The 18743-nt window shown below is 51.4% G+C and overlaps 3 protein-coding genes across 6 annotated transcripts; 1 reads left to right on the forward strand and 2 right to left on the reverse strand.

Annotated features, from left to right (window-relative positions):
• Positions 1 to 727: 727 nt before the first annotated feature.
• LOC122836036 (paralemmin-1-like) lies at positions 728 to 5860 on the reverse strand. Of its 4 annotated transcripts, none has more exons than XM_044125677.1 (10): positions 5813 to 5860; positions 4987 to 5026; positions 4311 to 4391; positions 3872 to 4005; positions 3638 to 3701; positions 3509 to 3530; positions 3377 to 3445; positions 3205 to 3279; positions 2256 to 2387; positions 728 to 1506 (listed from the first exon to the last, which is right to left on the reverse strand). In XM_044125677.1, the coding sequence occupies exons 2-10, from the start codon at positions 5020 to 5022 to the stop codon at positions 947 to 949; spliced, it is 1173 nt and encodes a 390-aa protein (XP_043981612.1). In that variant the 5' UTR covers positions 5023 to 5026; positions 5813 to 5860; the 3' UTR covers positions 728 to 946. The 4 variants fall into 4 exon arrangements, with proteins under 4 accessions (XP_043981612.1, XP_043981613.1, XP_043981614.1 ...); XM_044125678.1 differs by lacking the exon at positions 5813 to 5860 and adding an exon at positions 5488 to 5806; XM_044125679.1 differs by lacking the exon at positions 5813 to 5860 and having other exon boundaries at positions 3205 to 3270; positions 4987 to 5806.
• A 673-nt stretch (positions 5861 to 6533) lies between these two features.
• On the reverse strand, positions 6534 to 14287 carry LOC122836038 (microtubule-associated protein 1B-like). Its single transcript, XM_044125682.1, is given in 8 exon segments — positions 6534 to 7916; positions 7995 to 8212; positions 8608 to 10296; positions 10299 to 11526; positions 11621 to 11761; positions 11827 to 11909; positions 12368 to 12469; positions 14116 to 14287. Coding segments are annotated over 8 exon segments (3750 nt in total). The 5' UTR covers positions 14249 to 14287; the 3' UTR covers positions 6534 to 7760.
• A 1165-nt stretch (positions 14288 to 15452) lies between these two features.
• Positions 15453 to 18442, forward strand: trmt13 (tRNA methyltransferase 13 homolog). The gene is given in 12 exon segments (XM_044125688.1): positions 15453 to 15912; positions 15914 to 16014; positions 16087 to 16153; positions 16231 to 16290; positions 16356 to 16425; positions 16500 to 16606; positions 16695 to 16892; positions 17006 to 17078; positions 17148 to 17222; positions 17291 to 17679; positions 17848 to 18062; positions 18141 to 18442. Coding segments are annotated over 12 exon segments (1695 nt in total). The 5' UTR covers positions 15453 to 15744; the 3' UTR covers positions 18313 to 18442.
• The last annotated feature ends 301 nt before the right edge of the window (positions 18443 to 18743 follow it).

The raw sequence follows: 18743 nt of genomic DNA on the forward strand, positions 1-18743 counted from the left end.
AATGGTCCCATTTCCAAATATGATATTGGTCTGCCATGTGGTCTGGCCCCGCCACTTTTTGTTTGCTGCAGGAAGGTGGACTTGCTTCCCCAGGAATCCAAGCTGTTATCAGCTTTATGGGCCACAATGGGCCCCATCGGGGGAATCTTGGCTTTGACCAGTCTGAACAGGATAAACTGGTCCCATTATGTTCAGAAAGCAGCTGACAAGATCCATGACTTACAGCTCACAGGATAAGAAAGAATCCAGAAAAGACAGCAGAGGTCAGAGGTCAGAGAAAACAATCAATGGCTTTCACCGAGAGCAGGAAGAGAAGAAGAAGGTGAAGAGGAGCAGCAGGGAGACCTTCATCCTGACAGATGACCTCCTGGGTGGCCTCTGCCTGGTGGTTACCATAGTGACAGCAGGTCCCAGGCGCTGGTGCCCACCTACAGGTTCTGTAGAAGAAGAGAAACAGGAAGAGCTGATGGCGCTTCTGGCCAGTCTGTATGGAGCCACGGGTTCTGATGGAGTCACAGTCTGGGTCCGCTAACTGAGGCAATTCAGTACCAGGTTCTCTTTCTGGTTCTGCTGTGAGGTCTGGAATTAGGGCCTGGCCAGAACATCCAACCGGGCCGTCAGAGAGAAGAAACCCAGAAAATGAGAAACAATCTGAGAGCCAACAAGGCTGGAACCCCAGTATCACCAGTATCACCAGTCAACAATACACACACACGCACACACACACTCTGCTTCACGGTAACTCCATTTTATTTCCTCTTTTAGAAAACAGACAGGCATACAGGCGAACACACCTGGAGAGTGGAATGCTAACATGCTAATGCTAATGTACTTGAGTGTTCTCAGCAGGTGTGTTGAAATGACAGCCGAAAACAGGAAGTGATGTCATGTTATTAAAGGGAAAGGTGGAGTGGGTGGAGTTAGTTCAGTCTCAGTCACATGATGATCACATGATGGTGCAGCATTTACACGGTTGCTTCTTCTTTCCTGCTGCCACCGCCTCCCCGTTGCTCGCCATCACCGTTTCTGGAGCGTTGGTCGGTGTGGGCGGGGCAGCAGAGGGCGGGGCAGCAGAAGGCGGGGCAGCACAGGCAGGTGGATCTACCTTTCCATCTCCATCATCGATGAGCACCAGCTCCGCCTTCACCGTGCCCTGCAGCCCCAGAACCTTCCTGGTCTCCCCTCGCCCCTCCACATCCTGGTATCCCATGAACACCATGGTAACCGGGTTCTCAGCGCTGGCCTCTGCCACCCCTAGCTCTTCGCAGGCCGCTGTCTCCAGCCCCGTGATCTCTGCAGTGGCGATGGCCGAAGTGTGACTGGGGGTCCGTGTGGACCCTGGTTCTGGCGGAAGGTCCGACTCCCTCAGGACTTCTCCTGTTGGCAGGGAGGTTGCGGTGGTGATGGAATGTGACATCACTGAGGCCTCATCAGCTTTGTGGATGAGCTCCTCCACCTCAATGGAGCTGAGCAGGTGAGCGTCGTCCCCGTTCATCTCATGGACCACTGGGGACGGGACAAGGACAGGGACGAGATGGGATGAGATGGGATGAGATGAGATGGGATGGGATGGGACGGGACGAGATGGGACGAGATGGGATGAGATGGGACGAGACGGGACGGGACGAGATGAGATGGGATGAGATGGGATGAGATGGGATGAGATGGGATGAGATGAGATGGGATGAGATGGGGTGGGATGGGATGGGATGAGATGGGATGAGATGAGATGGGATGAGATGGGATGAGATAGGATGAGATGAGATGGGATGGGATGAGATGGGACGGGACGAGATGGGACGAGACGGGACGGGACGAGATGAGATGGGATGAGATGGGATGAGATGGGATGAGATGAGATGGGATGAGATGGGATGAGATGAGACGGGACGGGATGAGATGGGATGGGATGGGACGGGACGAGATGGGACGAGATAGGATGGGACGGGATGGGGTGGGATGGGACGAGAACAGGGACGTTAGAGGGAAACTAGATACACCTGCTGCTGAAGGACCAATAGCAACGCAGCACTGGATGACATCACACCACTGCTGTGCTGCCCTCAGCTACAGAACAGAATGTTGATTCTCTTGAATCATCCTGATGCCAGCTGTAACTTTAGGAGAAGGACACAGAGTCATAACAACCAGAAGTTTTCATCTTAAATCTGAAGCCATCTTCCTCCTCCTCTTCCTCTTCATCAGGCTCCTTGTCTCTTCTCCTAAAGCACCCTCAGCTTTCTGTTAAATCTCACCTTTCTGTTCATCTTCATAAACTTTGACCCCTTGATCGGAGAGGTCGACAGGAAGTTTGGTGTTAGTGGAAAGAACTCTGGTTTCCCCAGTCACTCTGTCCCGCTCCACTTTAATCTCCACTGAGTACATGGCTGGAGGACAGGAAGCGGAGGACAGGAAGTAGTCAGAGAGGATGCACATGGTTAACAGTGTGAAGGAGGTACAGCATGAAACAAGAGTTAGCACAGAAAGAAAGAGACACAGATGCTATCAGCATCAGCCGGTGTTTAGAAAAAAAAAGTCAGACCCGACTTTGTGCAACAAACTTTTCCCCGCTGCTCACGAAGAATGATCTGTTTATTGCTCTTTTAATTCTCCATAATAGACTTAGTAAAAGCAGGAGAAGGGGAGTGTGTGTGTGTGTGTGGGGGGGGTGTCAATATTTGCCGTGAAAATAGCTAATAAAGCCTCCAAGTAGTTGTGAAGGGTTTTTGCGCTTACGTCACTATGACGTCACCGCGACTAGTTGACATCGACTCGACTATTATCATGATGTAGTCGACCTTAAAAAATATGTAGTCGTTCAACCCCTAGTAGTTATTGTATTGTAAACCTGTAAAGACATTAAAACTATGGTTACCATAGCACAACACTAGTAATAATCCTGTAATTAATATGTCATAATGCCTTTAAGACATTGTACACCTGTTACCATGTTATAAACATGTAGTTAACACACTGTAGAGCTGTAGTGAACAGGTTTTAAACCGGAAAAGCCATGCTAATATGAGGTCACCTGTTGCGTTGCCATTGTAAAACCTGTAACATCTTAACTGGTAGTTAGCATGTTATAAATGTGCAATTGACATGTAATAAACTTGTAGTTTACACGTTATGAGGCTGTAGATCACCTGCTGGCCTGTTCAGGTGTAGTTTACCTGGAGATTACATGCTGGACATCTGACTCACCTTTCTTCATCTCACCCTGGGCTTCTCTTGATTTACTGACTTTAAGACTTTTGTGAACTTTGACCTCTGCAGGGTCTCATGGGACAAATGGGGAAGACAGAGACAGAATGTGATGTCATCACTCTTTACTGCAATCTGATTACTGTATACTGATTGGTGTAACTGCTCCCACCTTGGATCACCTGACCTGATGGCTTAGCTACGCCCAGCTCCATTCTGTTGTGACCTTTGACCTGAACAGCTGATCAGAGACATGAGTTAGATGTAGAAGCAACACAATAATAAGCAGAGAATAAGTAGTTACCTGGATCAGGTGTTGACATCACCTGGAGGCACAGAGACAGGAAGTAAACCTCCACAATCACACATGAAACAGCCGAGACATTTCAAAATAAAAGAATCCCAGTGAGATTGAGTGAGTGTATTTACTCACAACAGAGTGTGTTATGGTCTGAGAGACAGCTCCAGTTTCCAGACTGGAGACTTCCTGCTCCAACCTGCAGACAAAAAGCAAAAATAAACAGAAATAAAGAAAAATAAACAGAAAAAAAAGGAAATTAACAAAAATAAACAGAAATTAACGAAAATAAACAAACCAATCAATAAACTCACAAATTAACGTAGTATAATGAAGGACTAGTAAAGCCGCTGTGAAACCAGATCAGACCTCCTGATGGACTCTTCCAGGGTTCTGGTTCTGGCCTCATCCTCCTCCAGGACGACCTGGTCCGGGTCCTGGTCCTGGTTCTGGTCTGGTCCTGCGGGTCCTTCCAGAAGCCAGCGCTCCCTCAGAACCTTTGACTGAAGAGACAGAGACACCCTTCAGGTGACAACAGACGACCTGGCTCTGTTGTTGGTACCGTCTGTTGGTACTCTTTCCCAGACTGACTTGGCAGCCATGTTTGTTTTGGCATCAACAGAATAAAAACCAGCTCCATGTAGGCCACGCCCCCTCAGCCACACTCCAACGTTTGAAAGGGTTGAGACTTGCAGCATTCAAATGGACTTTTTTTTTTTTTTTACTTAACAACAATTTGACCTTTGACCTTGGCCAATCAAAGCCTGCAGACATTTGGTGAGTTGCCATGGTTACCAGTAGAACCAACCTTTAGGTGCTGCAGAGCTCTCCGTTCATCCTCCAGCTGGCGCCGCTTGTTCTCCATCTCCGTCTGCCACTTCCTCTTTTCCTGAGGTGTGATGGGAAACCGAGTCACTTTGGCCTCAGTGAACCAGAACCAGAACCTCTCACGACTCGTCAGTGCCCTGATGTCAGAGGTTGTGTGTATCTGAGGCTGTTATTTTGAAAGGGTTGAGGAGGTGTTTCCTGCTGGCCGACTGCCAGTGCGTTTGTCTCTGAGTGGTTCTGAATAAAGCTAGCCCGGTTTGAATGCAGAATCTTCCTGGACTGGATCCATACCGGATCAATACCAGCATCGATCGGACCCGGCCGCTGGAGACAGAGAACCCGTCCGTTTCTCCTGAGAGCCCGGCTAAACCCAGTCCGGTTCTATAGAACCTTCCAGGAGCCTGACCTCCGACCCGGTCTGAACCCACACAGAACGGGTCAGGTTCTGTCTCTGCAGAAACCCGACCAGTTCTGTCTACTGGCATCGGTTCTGATCGAAGTCTGTTTGGTGCCTTGCTGCTGAAATGTGCTGTACAATTAAAGTTTGATTTGATTTGATTTTTTGATTTTCAACCAATCAGTTTAATTGATGGGTGGACTGGTTCACAGTGGGGATCGGTTCTGGTTCTTTTGGGTCGGTTCTGTTCAGAACTCACCGCCAGCTGCTGCAGACGGTTCTGATGAGCCTCCATGGTGCTGAAACACAAATAGAGTCGGGTCACACTTGGTTCTGATGGTAAACCCAAAGTTCTGGTTGAGGTTCTGAGTCCTCACAACAATCAGAACCGACCCGGTTCTAATTGTTTGGATCAAGAGAAACTAACAGCTTCTTCACGTGGATATTCAGAACCAGAACCCAGCCAGTGGGTTAAATTGGCCTGCTCTGGTTCTGACCGGAAGCTTCGCCCCACCCACCAAGAACAGGAAGACCCTTTCAAAATAAAAGTCAGAACATCACCAGAGAGGTTCTGCTCTACTCCAGAACCTCATCTGACCCGTCTGAGGCTGCAGGAGGTCGGATCAGAACCACTGCTGACCTGACCTGCAGCTGACCTCACCACGAACTTTGACCTCCAGGTGAGATGACCTCAGAGAGCCGCTGGGCCTGTGGAACACCAGCAGGTAGAGCTGAGGCTCCTTTATTTTGAAAACCTCACCGGAAGTCGTGCTGTCTGCAGGCGTCCACCTTGATTCGTCACATTAATATCAGTAAACTGATCAATAACTGATACCAGCTGCAGCTCATTGATCCATGATCGGATCATTCCACACGAAAAGTAGATCCTGGCCCGGAGTGACTGTCGGTTCCGACCCGCCTCGAACCGGACCGGGATCGGTTCTGCTGCAGAGCAAAGTCCGGTGCCGCACAATGACGTCACAGCACATGCACATTTAGACGCACAGGCGCTTTTAAAGAGACATAAGTAAAAATAAGAATATTTAAAAAACGAAGAAGAAGAAAAGAGATGAAGGTTGACTCACCCCTGCAGTGGAACTAGCTGAGACAAATCAGGCCCCGCCCACCAGAAGGGGGTCGGGGTACGGGGCGGAGCTTCAAGGTTCTGCCATGACGGAGCGGTTCCGACTGGACCCAGAACCGGAGATCATCCTGATCCAGAATCTGTTCACCTTCTTGAAGGAGCATCTCTGACTGTGGGGTCAAAGTTCAGAGAACCAAACCAGAACCAGGATCTGGAGGTCAGAGGTTACCGGTGATTTTCAAAGTGTGGTCCGCGGCCCCCTACTGGTCCGCTGGGAGCCACCAGGGGGCCTCAGAGAGACGAACAAAAAAATTAATCTAATAATTCTTTAAAGCTGGATGTTTTCAAATAATTCTAAAATATAAAAGTAACTGAAGCTGTTTGTCATGCTTTGATCGGCTGCCTGGGGGATAGAGTTCGGACCAGAACCGACCAGCAGCTGAAGAACCTGCTGCAGAAAACCAGCAGAGATTGTTTCTCTCTATTGGGTGAGAGAAACAATCTGAACAGACCAGAACCATTTCTTTCATCTCTGAAAGAGAACCCGTCACAGACCAGAACCAGAACCGTTCTGGACCTGATCAGATGATACCAGAGCAGTTCTGGCTCCACTCACCTGGCCAGGTACCCAGACCTCCGTCTGGTTCTGCTGGGCATCAGATGATCCGATGGAAATCAAACTTTCTGAAACACCACTCTTTCAAATTAAAAGTCCACACAGATTCTGTTCAACAGCTACTTTTATTCTGAAAGGCCATCCTCAGTATTCCAGGAAGCAGACAGGTGAGGGGCGGGGCTAAAGGACCCAACGGCACTCCAGAACCACATTAGCAGGTTCTGGTTACATCAGGAGCATAAAATCATTCTGCAGCTTTAAGAGGCGGCGACCGGCCCGGACGAACAGCGCCGCCCTAAAGGACACTTAGTGACATCACAGTTAAGTTAAATAAATAGGTGAAATCAGTCAGGATTCATTCAAACAGGCAGAAACACTGACTACAGCTCCCAGGGTGCACTGCTGCTGCAGCCGGAGGCAGCGTGGACGGAACCTGGGGAGGCATCAGAACCGACCAGAAAACAGTTGAACCACCTACCAGGTCAGAACCTTCAGGAGGAACAGAACCGCCAACAGGACCCGAGACTTTCAGAACCGCAGCACAACCATGACTACTGGGTTCTGTTCAGAAGCTGGCGGGTCAGAACCAGAGTCCCTGTTCATCAGCAGATGAAAACCCAGGGATTTGACTGGGTCGGCCGGAACCAGAACCAGCGTAGCTGTGAATATTAATGTCGGCACTGGAACAAGCAGAACTAGCAGAGCTGGATCAGCACAGCAGCTTATTGGCTTAAATTTGTAAAAAGATCTGCTCTTCACGATGTCGAATGGTCGCTAGCTTAGCACTAGCTTTAGCGTTAGCATGGCTAGTCAGTTGGGTTTTCATCCAGGTTTCCTTCCTACATTTCTTTACAGTGTTTCATTTTAATGTGTCAACGGTTTTTATAATGTTGTGTTACAATGATTTAGGCCGATGATTCTTTACGATGTTTTTTACAATGTTTCTTTACGACCTTTCACCTCTGCCCCTGTGGTGAAAGTGGGGCGTGTGATAAATGTAGCGTTTTGTAGCATTAGCGGCGTTGCTGTGGAAACAGTGCAGCTACATGGTGATTATGTCAATGACAAGATTTTAACATGATGCGGACACTGAGCAGCGGGCTAATCGTAGCGTTTAATGCTAATTTTAATCTGAACCGTTTTAGTCAAAACGTCTCAACCATCCAGGTTCTGATCCACAGGACGGGTTCTAGCTGCTGGTTCTGATCCAGTGGGGCCTTGGGGGGACCATGATGTCACAAAGGTGAGGAAAGTAGCGAGCAAACGTTTCTAACTGAGCATGCTCAGTAAGGTACAGTGGCTGCGTCCTGCTGGGAGGTGGGCGGAGCCAGGTTCAGAACTCCACCTTGCAGGCGGGGAAGGTCTCGTCCTGCATGGCGACGGTGCTGTTGCTGCCCAGCACCGTCACCGCCAGCTGCTGCTGCCGCTCATGCGTCTCCTGGTACCACTCGTGCATGGCCAGCGAGTCAAAGGTGGGGATGAGGGTCACCTGAAAGTCAGGGGGGACAGACGGATCAGAGGGCAGGTCCAATCTAGAGCAGAGAAAGTTCGACACGGCGCCACCCACCGGATCGTCGGGCCAGGTGCTCTTCCCCGCCAGCAGGCCGTCTAGGATCCTCCTCATCGCCGCCTCCTTTGCCGGATCATCGCCGCTGATGATGTAATACGAAGCACGCAGGCGTTTGAACAGGCCGTGGTCGACGGTGGAGGAGGCGGGGCCAGATGGCAGGTAAGCCAGGTCAACATACACCACAGGACCTTCAAGACCAGCAGAACCAGCAGAACCTGGCATGAACCGAACAAAGAGGGTTGTTTCAGAAGAAGCAGCATTTTGGTCAACAGGTGAGATAGAGCAGGTGAGGATGAGTCAGTCAGCGACCAGCAGAGGGAGCCAAAGGAATTTTCTAAACATTCAGATTGCCCAGTGGGAATCAGATTCTACTTTATTGATCCTAAAGGAGAAATTAGTCGACACCCAGAGAGTTAAACATTAGCAAATCCAAACATTACCAGAAGTCATATAACATTCATCATGTGCGATTTAAATATGACCCAAATATGATCTAAAGTAAACTGAAAAAAAGCTGAGTATAAATGCCTGTTTCCTGCAGGAACATAATCCAAAGAAGAAACAGACTTTCAGGCTGAAACCATCTAAAGACCCCCAGGACATTGTCTACCTGACGGTCTTGAAGGCGTGACCTTGGATCCACCAGGCAAACTCCGTGAAGAAGGTTTGTAGTCAAGGCCGGTCCTCAGGGAGCCGGGGGAACCGGCTTTGGACCGGCTGCTTCCTGACGTGGTTCTCTGCAGAGGCTTCTTTCTGGCGCCGGATGCCTTAGGGGCGCGGTCAGCCTCGGGGTCGGCCATGCAGGCGCCACGCTGCAGCGGCAGAGGGGGCAGGTCTTTAACCGGTGCAGGCGGCGGGTCGAGTCCAGTCCGCCGCAGGAAGTGCTGACTGGGAAGATCACTGGCGTGACGGAGGAAGCCAGAGTCTTCATCAGAGTCCAGGTCAGCGGTGATGGAGGGACACTCCTCAGTGCTGGGGGGCACATCAGAGTCCGTGGTGGTAGGCAGGGAGTCGCTGACCGATGTGGGTGGGGTCTCCTGGCTGCAGGCCGAGGTGGGAGGGGAGGGGTCATTGTCGGATAGGTCTGGTGAGGCACCGGAAGTAGGGTGGTGCTGGAACTCACAGGGAGACACCAGGCAGAGGTCAACGTTGTGGGGAACCTCAGAGGGGAGTCCCGCCACCCCGCAGATGTTCTCCCCGGAACCACAGCGTCCATTTGGAGTGGGCCCATCAGGAAGAACCGTGCTGGCGCGGTCCAAGGCACCGGCAGAGGGGACCGGCTCTGAGGAGACCGAGAGGGAACAATCGACCTCGGTGGAGTGGGGGGAGCCGACCTCCGCCGGCATGGACGTCATGGTGGGGGAGGAGTCCCTGGCCGGACTCAGGAGGCTGGAGCATTTATCCTGAGACGATGTGGAGTTCTCCACACCTTCCCGCAGAGAGCTGACCTCCGAGGTTCTGCATGATCCGCCCTGGTTGTAGTCTTCAAAGCCCAGACTGGATCCCTGGGCACCCGGGCTGCTGAGACCCGGCGTGTCTTCAGGGGATGGGTGGAAGGGAGTGTGTCCGGCACTGGTTGGAGCAGAGTCTGCAGGAGAAAACAGCTCCAGGGTCTTCTCTACCCGGACTCTGGGGGAATCCTCTGCAACCCGGAAAATTGCCGGACTAAGGTCAAAGTTCACGCTGAGGTCACCTTTTGGTGTTCTGGTGATACGTGAGGCGGTGCCAACCGAATCCGTCTCAACAGAGCGGAACTTCTCAGGACTCTCTGTGGTGGAGATCTGGTTCCCATTGAGGGAAGTCTCCTCAGACGCCCCAGCAGTCTTTAGGCCTCTGTTCCCGTTGGCATCCTCCAGTTTGTTAAATTCCATCGTTGTGTCCTCGGCCTTTAAAGTCTTCTGGTTTTCCTGGGATCCCGACTTCCTACTTGTTTCCTTGTTGAAGGCATCTTTCTTGGGAAGCATCCCGCCCTTCTTCACACTCCCGGTTTTTCCCATAGGTTTCCTTTGGTCAGTAGCTCCGGTTAAGGAAGTGGTTCCATCGGTTCTCTTTACTTCTTTAACCAGTAACTTTGCCGGTTTCTTCTCCTCGGTTCTACTGTCCTTCTTGTTGTCTTTCTTTGGTTCTGGTTTTGCTTCCTTCTTGGTCCTCAGACTTGTGGTGTCCTTCTTTGCAGCTTCCTTCTTCTTTTCCGAGGTGTCTTCCTTCTTCCCAGAAGCAGCAGACACCTTCTCGTCCTTCTTTTTCACATCCTTCTTGTCCTCCTTTGACCCATCCCTCTTTGAATTTGGTTTCTCAGTTTTGTGGTCTTCGCTTTCAGATCTGCGTCCTTTATCTGGGTCTTTTCTTCTGCATCCTTGGTTGTGGCGTCCCCTCCTGCTTTGGTCTTAGTCTTCAGCTCAGGTTTTCGGACTTCAATCCGTCTGTCTTTCTGTAAGGCACCGTTGGGTCTCAGGTCTTTGGACTGGGACTTGAGGCTTTCGCGACTCTCTTGGCGAATCAATGGCTTCTGGGTTTTGGACACTTGCAGCGCCTCTAGACTGACAGTTGGCTGCTTCAGGAAGTCCAGATGAGCGAGTTTGTCCAGAGCGTCCAGGATCTTGGCCTGTGGCGTGCAGCCGGGGAAGAGAACTCGAACAATTTGGTCCTGGGTTCTGGATGGGTGCCAGACCAGCAGGGCGCAGATGGACACCCGGCAGGTCAGAGGTAGCTCTGCAGCTCCTGAGTTAGCTTCATTGGGCCACAACTGCATTAGAGCCTCCAGGTCCTTGGACCCGCGGACCGGGTTCAAAACATACAGCTCCAGCCGGCCCACTCCCATCTTCTGGAACAGGATCAGTGGCTCTACAGCGGGCCCGCCAGGCCTGCTCAAAGGTTCTGGAGTCACTCCCAGCTTCTGGAGGGTCAGCAGGGTAAGAGCCGCCTGGTCACAGCCGCGGAGCCGGCCTGGTTCTGGACGGACAGACTTCAGTCTGCTTGGGGCATTGAAGAACACCACGCCAAGCTCCGGGGACACCAGGTTCCTGATCTGTTGATCACCGTCCTCCTGGTTCTGCTCGGCTGCCTTCCTGAGCAGCAACGAGTTCAGGCCCGGCAGGTTGTCCTCGCCCATGTGGGTCAGCAGTACCGAGTCGACTCGGTCCAGGTGCCGGACCAGCTTCCAGAAGCAGGCGCGTGGGTCCGAGCCACCGTTCACCAGCACGTTGAAGCCATTGACGGCGAAGAAGGCGGAGTCACCGCGGCCGCCGGGGAACACGTAGCAGCAGGGCCGGGACAGCTTGAGGAAGCCGGCGGTGCCGGGTGGCTCCAGGAGGTCAAAGGGCGAGCCGGGCTCCAGCGACTCCGACAGGTACTCCGTGAACTCCTGCAGGCCCTCCATCTCCGGCAGAACCAGGCCCGGGTTGACCCGCACACAGACCGGGACCTGCAGGTTCTGCAGCTCCGAGTCTGTCCAGAGGCAATGGGCTGGGCAGCTGAGGGTGAGACGGGCCTTCAGAACCGGGTCAGCAGAACCCAGCAGCTCCACCACCTATAGCACCAGAGACACAAGTCTTACCAAACAGACCAGAACCAGCTGGCTCTAACCATCAGAACCAGCTGGTTCTAATATCAGTACCACTCACCTCGTCACCTGTTAGGATCTGGGCCAGATCCCGGCTGGAGAATCCGCCCTGCTGCAAAACCAGCTCTCCGCTGCTCTCCACGCACTGACCCGCCAAAACCAGCAGCTTGTGGTGCGACGTGTCGCAGACGAGCCGCTGGACCTGAACAGAACCGACGGGTCCGTTAGAGTCCGTCAGAGTAGACAGAGATACAAAAAGAGTCTCACCTCTGAGCAGACCAAGCTCTGTGTCGGGTTCAGAACCACCTGGGTGTCCAGAACTTCTCCCCGGTGCTGCAGGGTCCGCTGACCTGCAGGACCAACAGAACATCCGTTACACAGCAGGAAGAGTTGGACGGACCGTGTCCCGGGTAAGAACCAGAACCTGGTTACAGAACGGCGGCACCCGGTTCTGCTCATTAGTTTTGTGGTTCAGAAACTGGGTCAGAACTGTAGTGGAAACGCCCCTGATGTTCCTGCAGGCGGCTCAGCAGAGACTCAGCTGACCCGGTTCATGAGCTCACACACGCACACAGCAGGAGGGCCAGTAAAGTTCTGGTTCTGATCGGTCTGCTCACACTGAGGCAGCAGCTGATCTACACTCACCTGCAGGAAGTTCCACCTTATCACAAAGCGCCACCCACTTTAGTTCTTGGTCCATTCATGGCGGTGGGCGGAGCTATTACACCCACTGTGGCCCCACCCTCTATAGTTCTACCCCTGTATTGAGAGGAGCACCTCGTATGCATAGAGGATCTTTGTTCCTCACCTCGAATGTCTTCAGACAGAAAAGCTGAATGTCTCGACACGAAGAGCTTTAGCTGCTGATCCAGAACCGCAACGTCTAGATCCGCCTGCCAGCAGCGCACACCTGGAACAGAGACACCACCTGATCACCTTCATCACCATCATCATCACCAGGTCCTCAGACCTAGCCGTTCATGAGCTGAACTAGTAAATAAAATGGTGACTAGGATGAGCAGAAATGTTGCTTTGGAATCATTGGTAGTCAATAGCATGTGGAGTACCATTATTATGTTGACTAATATGGACTGACTCCATTCAGTATAAAAATATTAATGTATAAGCTAAAATTAGCCAAAATGCTAAAGCTAGCTTAAATGCTGTCAGTAGCATGTGGGGTAACACCAGCATGTTGACTATCACTGTCACACTCCATTTAGTGTGTAAAGCTTAGGCTTTATGTAAAAATGAGCTAAAATGCTAAAGTGAGCTTAAGTGCTACATTTCGCCATCACCAGCATGAGTTTCAAGCCAATTACAGTTGTTAGCTTGTGGATGGCGGTGTGTCGGACCAGCCTTCAGCCTCTTAGCCTCCATCATTATTGGAATCCGAGTTAATCCAGAACTTGTTGTCAAGTGAACGCATGTTTATGGAGCCATTTCCCATCACAACAATGGAACTTTGAAATTATCCAGAATCTGAAACTATGAAACTGAAAGGATGAACAGATAATCCGAAGGTTACAATTTGGTGGCTGCTTATTGACATCTGCTTTCTGGTTCTGTTTGAGGGTTTTCAGTCCTGTTTTTCTGTAATACTATTATTTATAGATATTAGAGGAAAGAGAGTCTACTGTGGCAGGGACTACCAAGAAAAACAGAACCTGAACAAAAGGCCCCGCTAAGCATCAGTTTCACAGAGTGACCCATCGCTTTTCTTCCTATCTTTGACCAACAAGGTTTCCTGAACAAACAGGAAGTTGGTGTGCAGAAACATAACTTCCTCTTTCTGTCCAGCAGTGACAGAACCACAGCAGGTTCTCCAGAACCTGGGCTCAGAACCAGTTCTTCTCCAGATCCAATCAGAACAGCAGTGATCAGAACCAGACGGGTACAAACTGAGAGCTGCTGCTCCTCGGGGGGTTCTATAGGGAACTGGGTTCAGTGAATGGACCAGAGGTTTCTTGGGTTCCTCCTAGAGGAGAAGCATGTTCTGGTTCTAGATCCTGGACCTGTCCTGGGATCACCCGACCACAAACAGAAGCGTTGCTCCTCCAGCTGCAGATGTTCAGAGAAGCTGATCTAGTGTTCTGATCATTCAGAAGAAACCCGTCTTGAAGCGGGTCAGAACCGAGCCACAACCAGCCGGAACCAGGATGAACCCGGCCCTCTCTGGTTACTGAATCAGATTTGGTCCAGACTACAGTTTCTGTTTCTGTTTCAGGACCAATAAGACTGGTTCTGGTTCGGTTCAGTCCTGTAGTTCATAGACGCTTTACTCTGAAAAGTCAACTTCCGATAGAGGAAGCCAGAATGCTAATCCCGATAGCATGGCTCTGTCCGACCACAGAAAGTTCTGTTAAGAGTTCAAACCTACCTCATATTTCAAGACACTGTGTAGCTCTTCATACCGAACATAACCCTTGAAAAACCGAACCGGGACCTGAATTTATGCGCTGGTCCGAATTGCAGAAGTCCAATGCTTTTATTTTGAAAAGCTCACAGACCTCCCGCCCTACGGTTCGGTTCTTCAGTCCTCCAGAATCCCCTCACCTGCTTCTATCTGTCGCAGTACGAGATCCAGCGGTCCACTTGGCTGCAGCGCTCCCACCACGACCAGAACCGAGTGATCCGCAGCCGCTGCGGGCCGAGAAGAACTGGAACCGCCGCCCCGCTGCGCCGCCATCACTCTGACTGCTTGCAGCCAACGTCATTCCGCACGTTGACGCTCAGCACCGCCTTGGTAGGAGGAGTCCTGTAGAGGCGGGTGGACGGCTTCATTGCAGCCAATCAGAGACCACAAAGAGAGGCGTCTCAACCGTGAGAAATCAAAGTGATTTCGGCCCAGTTGGAATTGAATCCAGAATGAAAGTTGCATTCTGTGTAGACTTAAGCAAACTCCAGCAGAATAACAAGAAAGGCCTTCAATGTAGCTAGCAAAGCGAAACTATGAACATATTCCTGCTTTCTTTCACATAACCTAGAAACTGTTTCCACTTCAATCAGTCTGGCGGCATGTACTGACTTTTCCCACACTCCCCTGGTAACCTGAACGCCTCGAGTCTCTCGCTCAGAAACCTCTGGACTCAAACGGCTTTGGTGTCCGGTTCTGGATTTGTCGGAGCTCCGCTGGAAGACAAAGTAATACTTTGGTATTAACTTGAACTGGTACCCCTCTAAGGAATTCCTTAGACTTCGATTTGCTACTGATGATAACACTTGTTTATTTTGTGACGGTGATATCGAGACGACTGAACATCTATTTTATGAATGTGTTTATTGCAAAACTTTGTGGGATGACGTGCACGACTGGCTTTTCCCTAAAATTCCAAACTTACCTCAATTTTCTAAGAAAGACATTATTTTCGGGACTCTGAGAAAAAGAAAAGAAATTTGAAAGGCCACTAAATGTAATAATTATCATGGGCTAATTTTTTATTCACAAATGTCGTTTTCTTAAAACCAAATCATCTTTCCCTACTTTTCACAAGGAACTCTGCCTCCTCTTCTCATCTCTAAAATTTATGAACAAAGAACAAGATGCAGAACTCTATAATATGATAAACAATTTGAATCTGATGGAAAACCCCTATTGTGTGTTTTTATTTGGTTGTTGTTTGTTTTAGTTTTTTGTTCTTTTCGTGTTGCGTTTTGTTTTTTCTTTTTGTCATTTCTGTAACTATGGAAGCAACCTAGGTTGGCTTCTTCTATTTTTACAGACTTGCGAACATCTGATGCCCATACCATGTTTGTTGCATATGATAATAAAATTATAGGGGAGAAAAAAACAAACACGTTTGCTCGTTTCGAGAACCAAAGAGCCAAAAAAAAAAAAAAAAAAAAAAAGATCAACATGAACTAGTCCGGCTCCAGAGTTTGAGACAGAAACAGATATTAATGTGTTTTTATTGATACAGCTCCGCATTATGAGAAATTTGTTTTAGCCTCATTATGATGAGACAGGATAAAATTAGGAAGACTTTTCAAAAGGGACTACACTAAAGGGTGAACTGCGCATACTACAAAACCACGTGTTGATGACGTGTTTCCGCCACTAGAAGCGCTCCGACAGACGTCAGCAGTCATTTTTCCCCACTCCGCTGTGAAGCCTTTCTTGTTGTTAGTGACTGCCTGTTTTTTCTTACAGCTCTCGGAACCCCTGAACGCCTCACTGGGGTCAACATGGCGACACCTCTGCCGAGCAGATGCAGCTTCTTCGTGCAGAAGAAAAACCGCTTCTGTAAGATGGTCCCCGGAAAGGGGCGGAGCTTCTGCGGAGAGCACGCGACCATGGTGAGCCACGTGGACTCAGTAGCTACTTCCCAAAAAGATCTTATCTGAATCAGTGCCGCTGATCAGCAGTGAGGTCATTAAAGCTGTGACGTGTTCCCTGTTTCAGGAGGAGGGGTTCGGAGACTGCAGGAGGATCACATGTCCACTGGACCCCAAGCAGTGAGTCCTGCTTCTGATCTGTCTGGGTCGCACTAGAACCGGGTCAGTAATCAGAATCTTTTCTGTCAACAGCACCGTGGCCCAACAGAACCTGGAGAAGCACCTGAAGAAATGCAACTCTAGAGAGAAACCCCGACCTGTGAGAACATCCAACCTTCATCCATCCATCCAACCATCCATCCATCCATCCATCCAACCATCTTTCTCTCTCACCAGGTCTACTATGTGGAGAACATCAATGCAGGACGAGTCGATAGAGATCAGGAGTTTCCAGAGGTAACAGAGCTGATGATGAAGGTGATGGTGATGATGATGATGATGATGATGAAGGTGTGTATCAGGTGTCTCTGGCTGAGCGCAGCAGAGCAGATCTGGAGTCTCTGGTGGAAAAACTGAAGGCAGCTACTGAAGGTGAGTTTCTGCTGCCAGGTAACCAGGTAACCAGGTAACCAGGAAGTGACCTGGTTACTCCATGTCCTCCGCAGGTCTTCAGCAGGACATGGAGGACAGGACGCTGTCCCATCCCGTCCTCCAGGAAGAACTCTCTGACCCAAAGAATGGAGGCTCCGCCCACAAACACCTGAAGCAACAGGTGAGGACAGACACGGTGGAGGCAAACCAATCGACGAACCGGTCATCTTTGAGGGGGTGGAGCCTGTCTGACGGCCAGGTGTGTTCAGGCCTCCCTCCTAGGTCACCTGCAGGAGATGGGTCTCCTCAGCAGGGGGCGCTGCTTTGTGGAGTTCGGCGCCGGCCGGGGAAAGCTGTCCCACTGGATCCACCGGGCCCTGCAGAAACCTGAGGGTCAGGGGGTCGCCATGGAAACCAGCCAGGACCTCCAGCTGCTGCTGGTGGAGCGCTGCAGCACCCGCTTCAAAGTAGGAGAACAAGGGAACCAGAACCGATCCGGATCGGATAAATATTTATGTAAATCCATGAAACTGACCAGAACTAGAACCGAACCCGCCCTCTGACCTTTTCCCTTCTTCAGGTGGATGGGAAGCACCAGGGTTCTGCCGACCCGTTTGAGCGGCTACAGGTGGACATTCAGCACCTGGACCTGAGTAAGAACCAGCATCTTCTGAGGCTCTACATTACTGGTTCTGACCCGGTTCTGACCAGGTTCTATGCAGGTAAAGTTCCGGTGCTGAGGGAGAAAGCGCTGCCGTTGGTGGGAGTCGGGAAGCATCTCTGCGGAGCAGCCACAGGTGAGACCTGCAGGTCCAATTCGGTTGCTAAATCCCGGTTCTGGTTCTGGTTCTGGTTCTGCCCCCAGATCTGGCCCTGCGTTGCCTGCTGGACACAGCCAGAGCCCAGTCAGACACCCAGCTGCTTCCCAAGCACCTCAGAGGGCCAGAGCCTGGGACTGGTACCGGTCCGGTTCTGGGCCTGGCTGTGGCGTTATGCTGCCACCACCGCTGTGAGTGGCGTCACTACGTGGGTCAGCAGTTCTTCCTCCAGAGAGGACTTGGACCCGCCGAGTTCTCCACGTTCTGCCGCATGTCCAGCTGGGCCACCTGTGGCCCGCCGGCCAATCACAGCGGAGGGACCAGTCAGAGCGGGGGGGCCAGTCAGAGAGGAGGGGCCAGTCAGAGCGGGGGGGCCAGTCAGAGCGGAGGGGCCAGTCAGAGAGGAGGGGCCAGTCACAGCGGAGGGGCCAGTCCAGTCAGGCGGGGGCCAGTCAGGCGGGGGGCCAGTCACAGCGGAGGGGCCAGTCAGGCGGGGGCCAGTCAGAGCGGAGGGGCCAGTCAGAGGAGGCCAGTCACAGCGGAGGGGCCAGTCAGGCGGGGGCCAGTCAGGCAGGGGGCCAGTCAGAGCGGAGGGACCAGTCAGAGCGGAGGGACCAGTCAGAGCGGAGGGGCCAGTCACAGCGGGGGGGCCAGTCAGAGCGGAGGGGCCAGTCAGAGCGGGGGGGCCAGTCAGAGAGGAGGGGCCAGTCACAGCGGAGGGGCCAGTCAGAGAGGAGGGGCCAGTCAGAGCGGGGGGGCCAGTCAGAGTGGAACGGCTGAGGATCATGAAGAAGCGGAGCAGCTGGCAGTGCTGAGCAGGTAAAGCTTTCAGTTCTGCTGGAGGCTCTGGAGCAGTAGTACCTCCTAGTACTGATCCTTCCTCCTGTGGTTCTGCAGGTTCTGGTCAGCAGCGGAGCGAGAGCATCTGGGTCGGCTCTGTAAGCTGATGATCGACAGCGGTAGGCGGGACTTCCTGCGGACCAGAGGCTTCAGCAGCCGTCTAATTGGCTACGCAGATCCAGAGGTGACCTTGGAGAACATCCTGCTGACCGCCCTGCCCTCGTCCTGACGGACTTGCTCGGTTCTAGCCTGGTTCATGCCCTGTTGGACCGGACTTGTTAGGGTCTGGTACCTGTCCGGAACCAGCAGATGTAATAAAACGTCAGTCTGTGGATCAGAATCCGTTTATTCAAGTCAAACTTGATCTGCTCCAGTTTCTGGTTTCAATTATATCTCTTGATCCAAACTGGGTTCTGGTTCTGATCCGGTTCGCCGGAATCAGGCAGTAGAGGGACCAAGCTGTACCGGGTCATGTCTGGGCCAGTCTTCATCTGTCTCTGAAAGGTCCAGAATAGAAAGACGTCAAAACCTTGGTCTGAAGCCCTCGGCCCAGTTAGTGGTACCGTTAGACCGTGATCAACATGGAGGTTAATGTCTGGGTCGGATGGTTCTGTTAATCCAGTTAGTGGGTCAGGTTCTGCCGTGGCAACCCAGTTACAG

The sequence above is a fragment of the Gambusia affinis genome, linkage group LG08 (assembly GCF_019740435.1).
Source record: "Gambusia affinis linkage group LG08, SWU_Gaff_1.0, whole genome shotgun sequence".
Taxonomy (NCBI): domain Eukaryota; kingdom Metazoa; phylum Chordata; class Actinopteri; order Cyprinodontiformes; family Poeciliidae; genus Gambusia; species Gambusia affinis.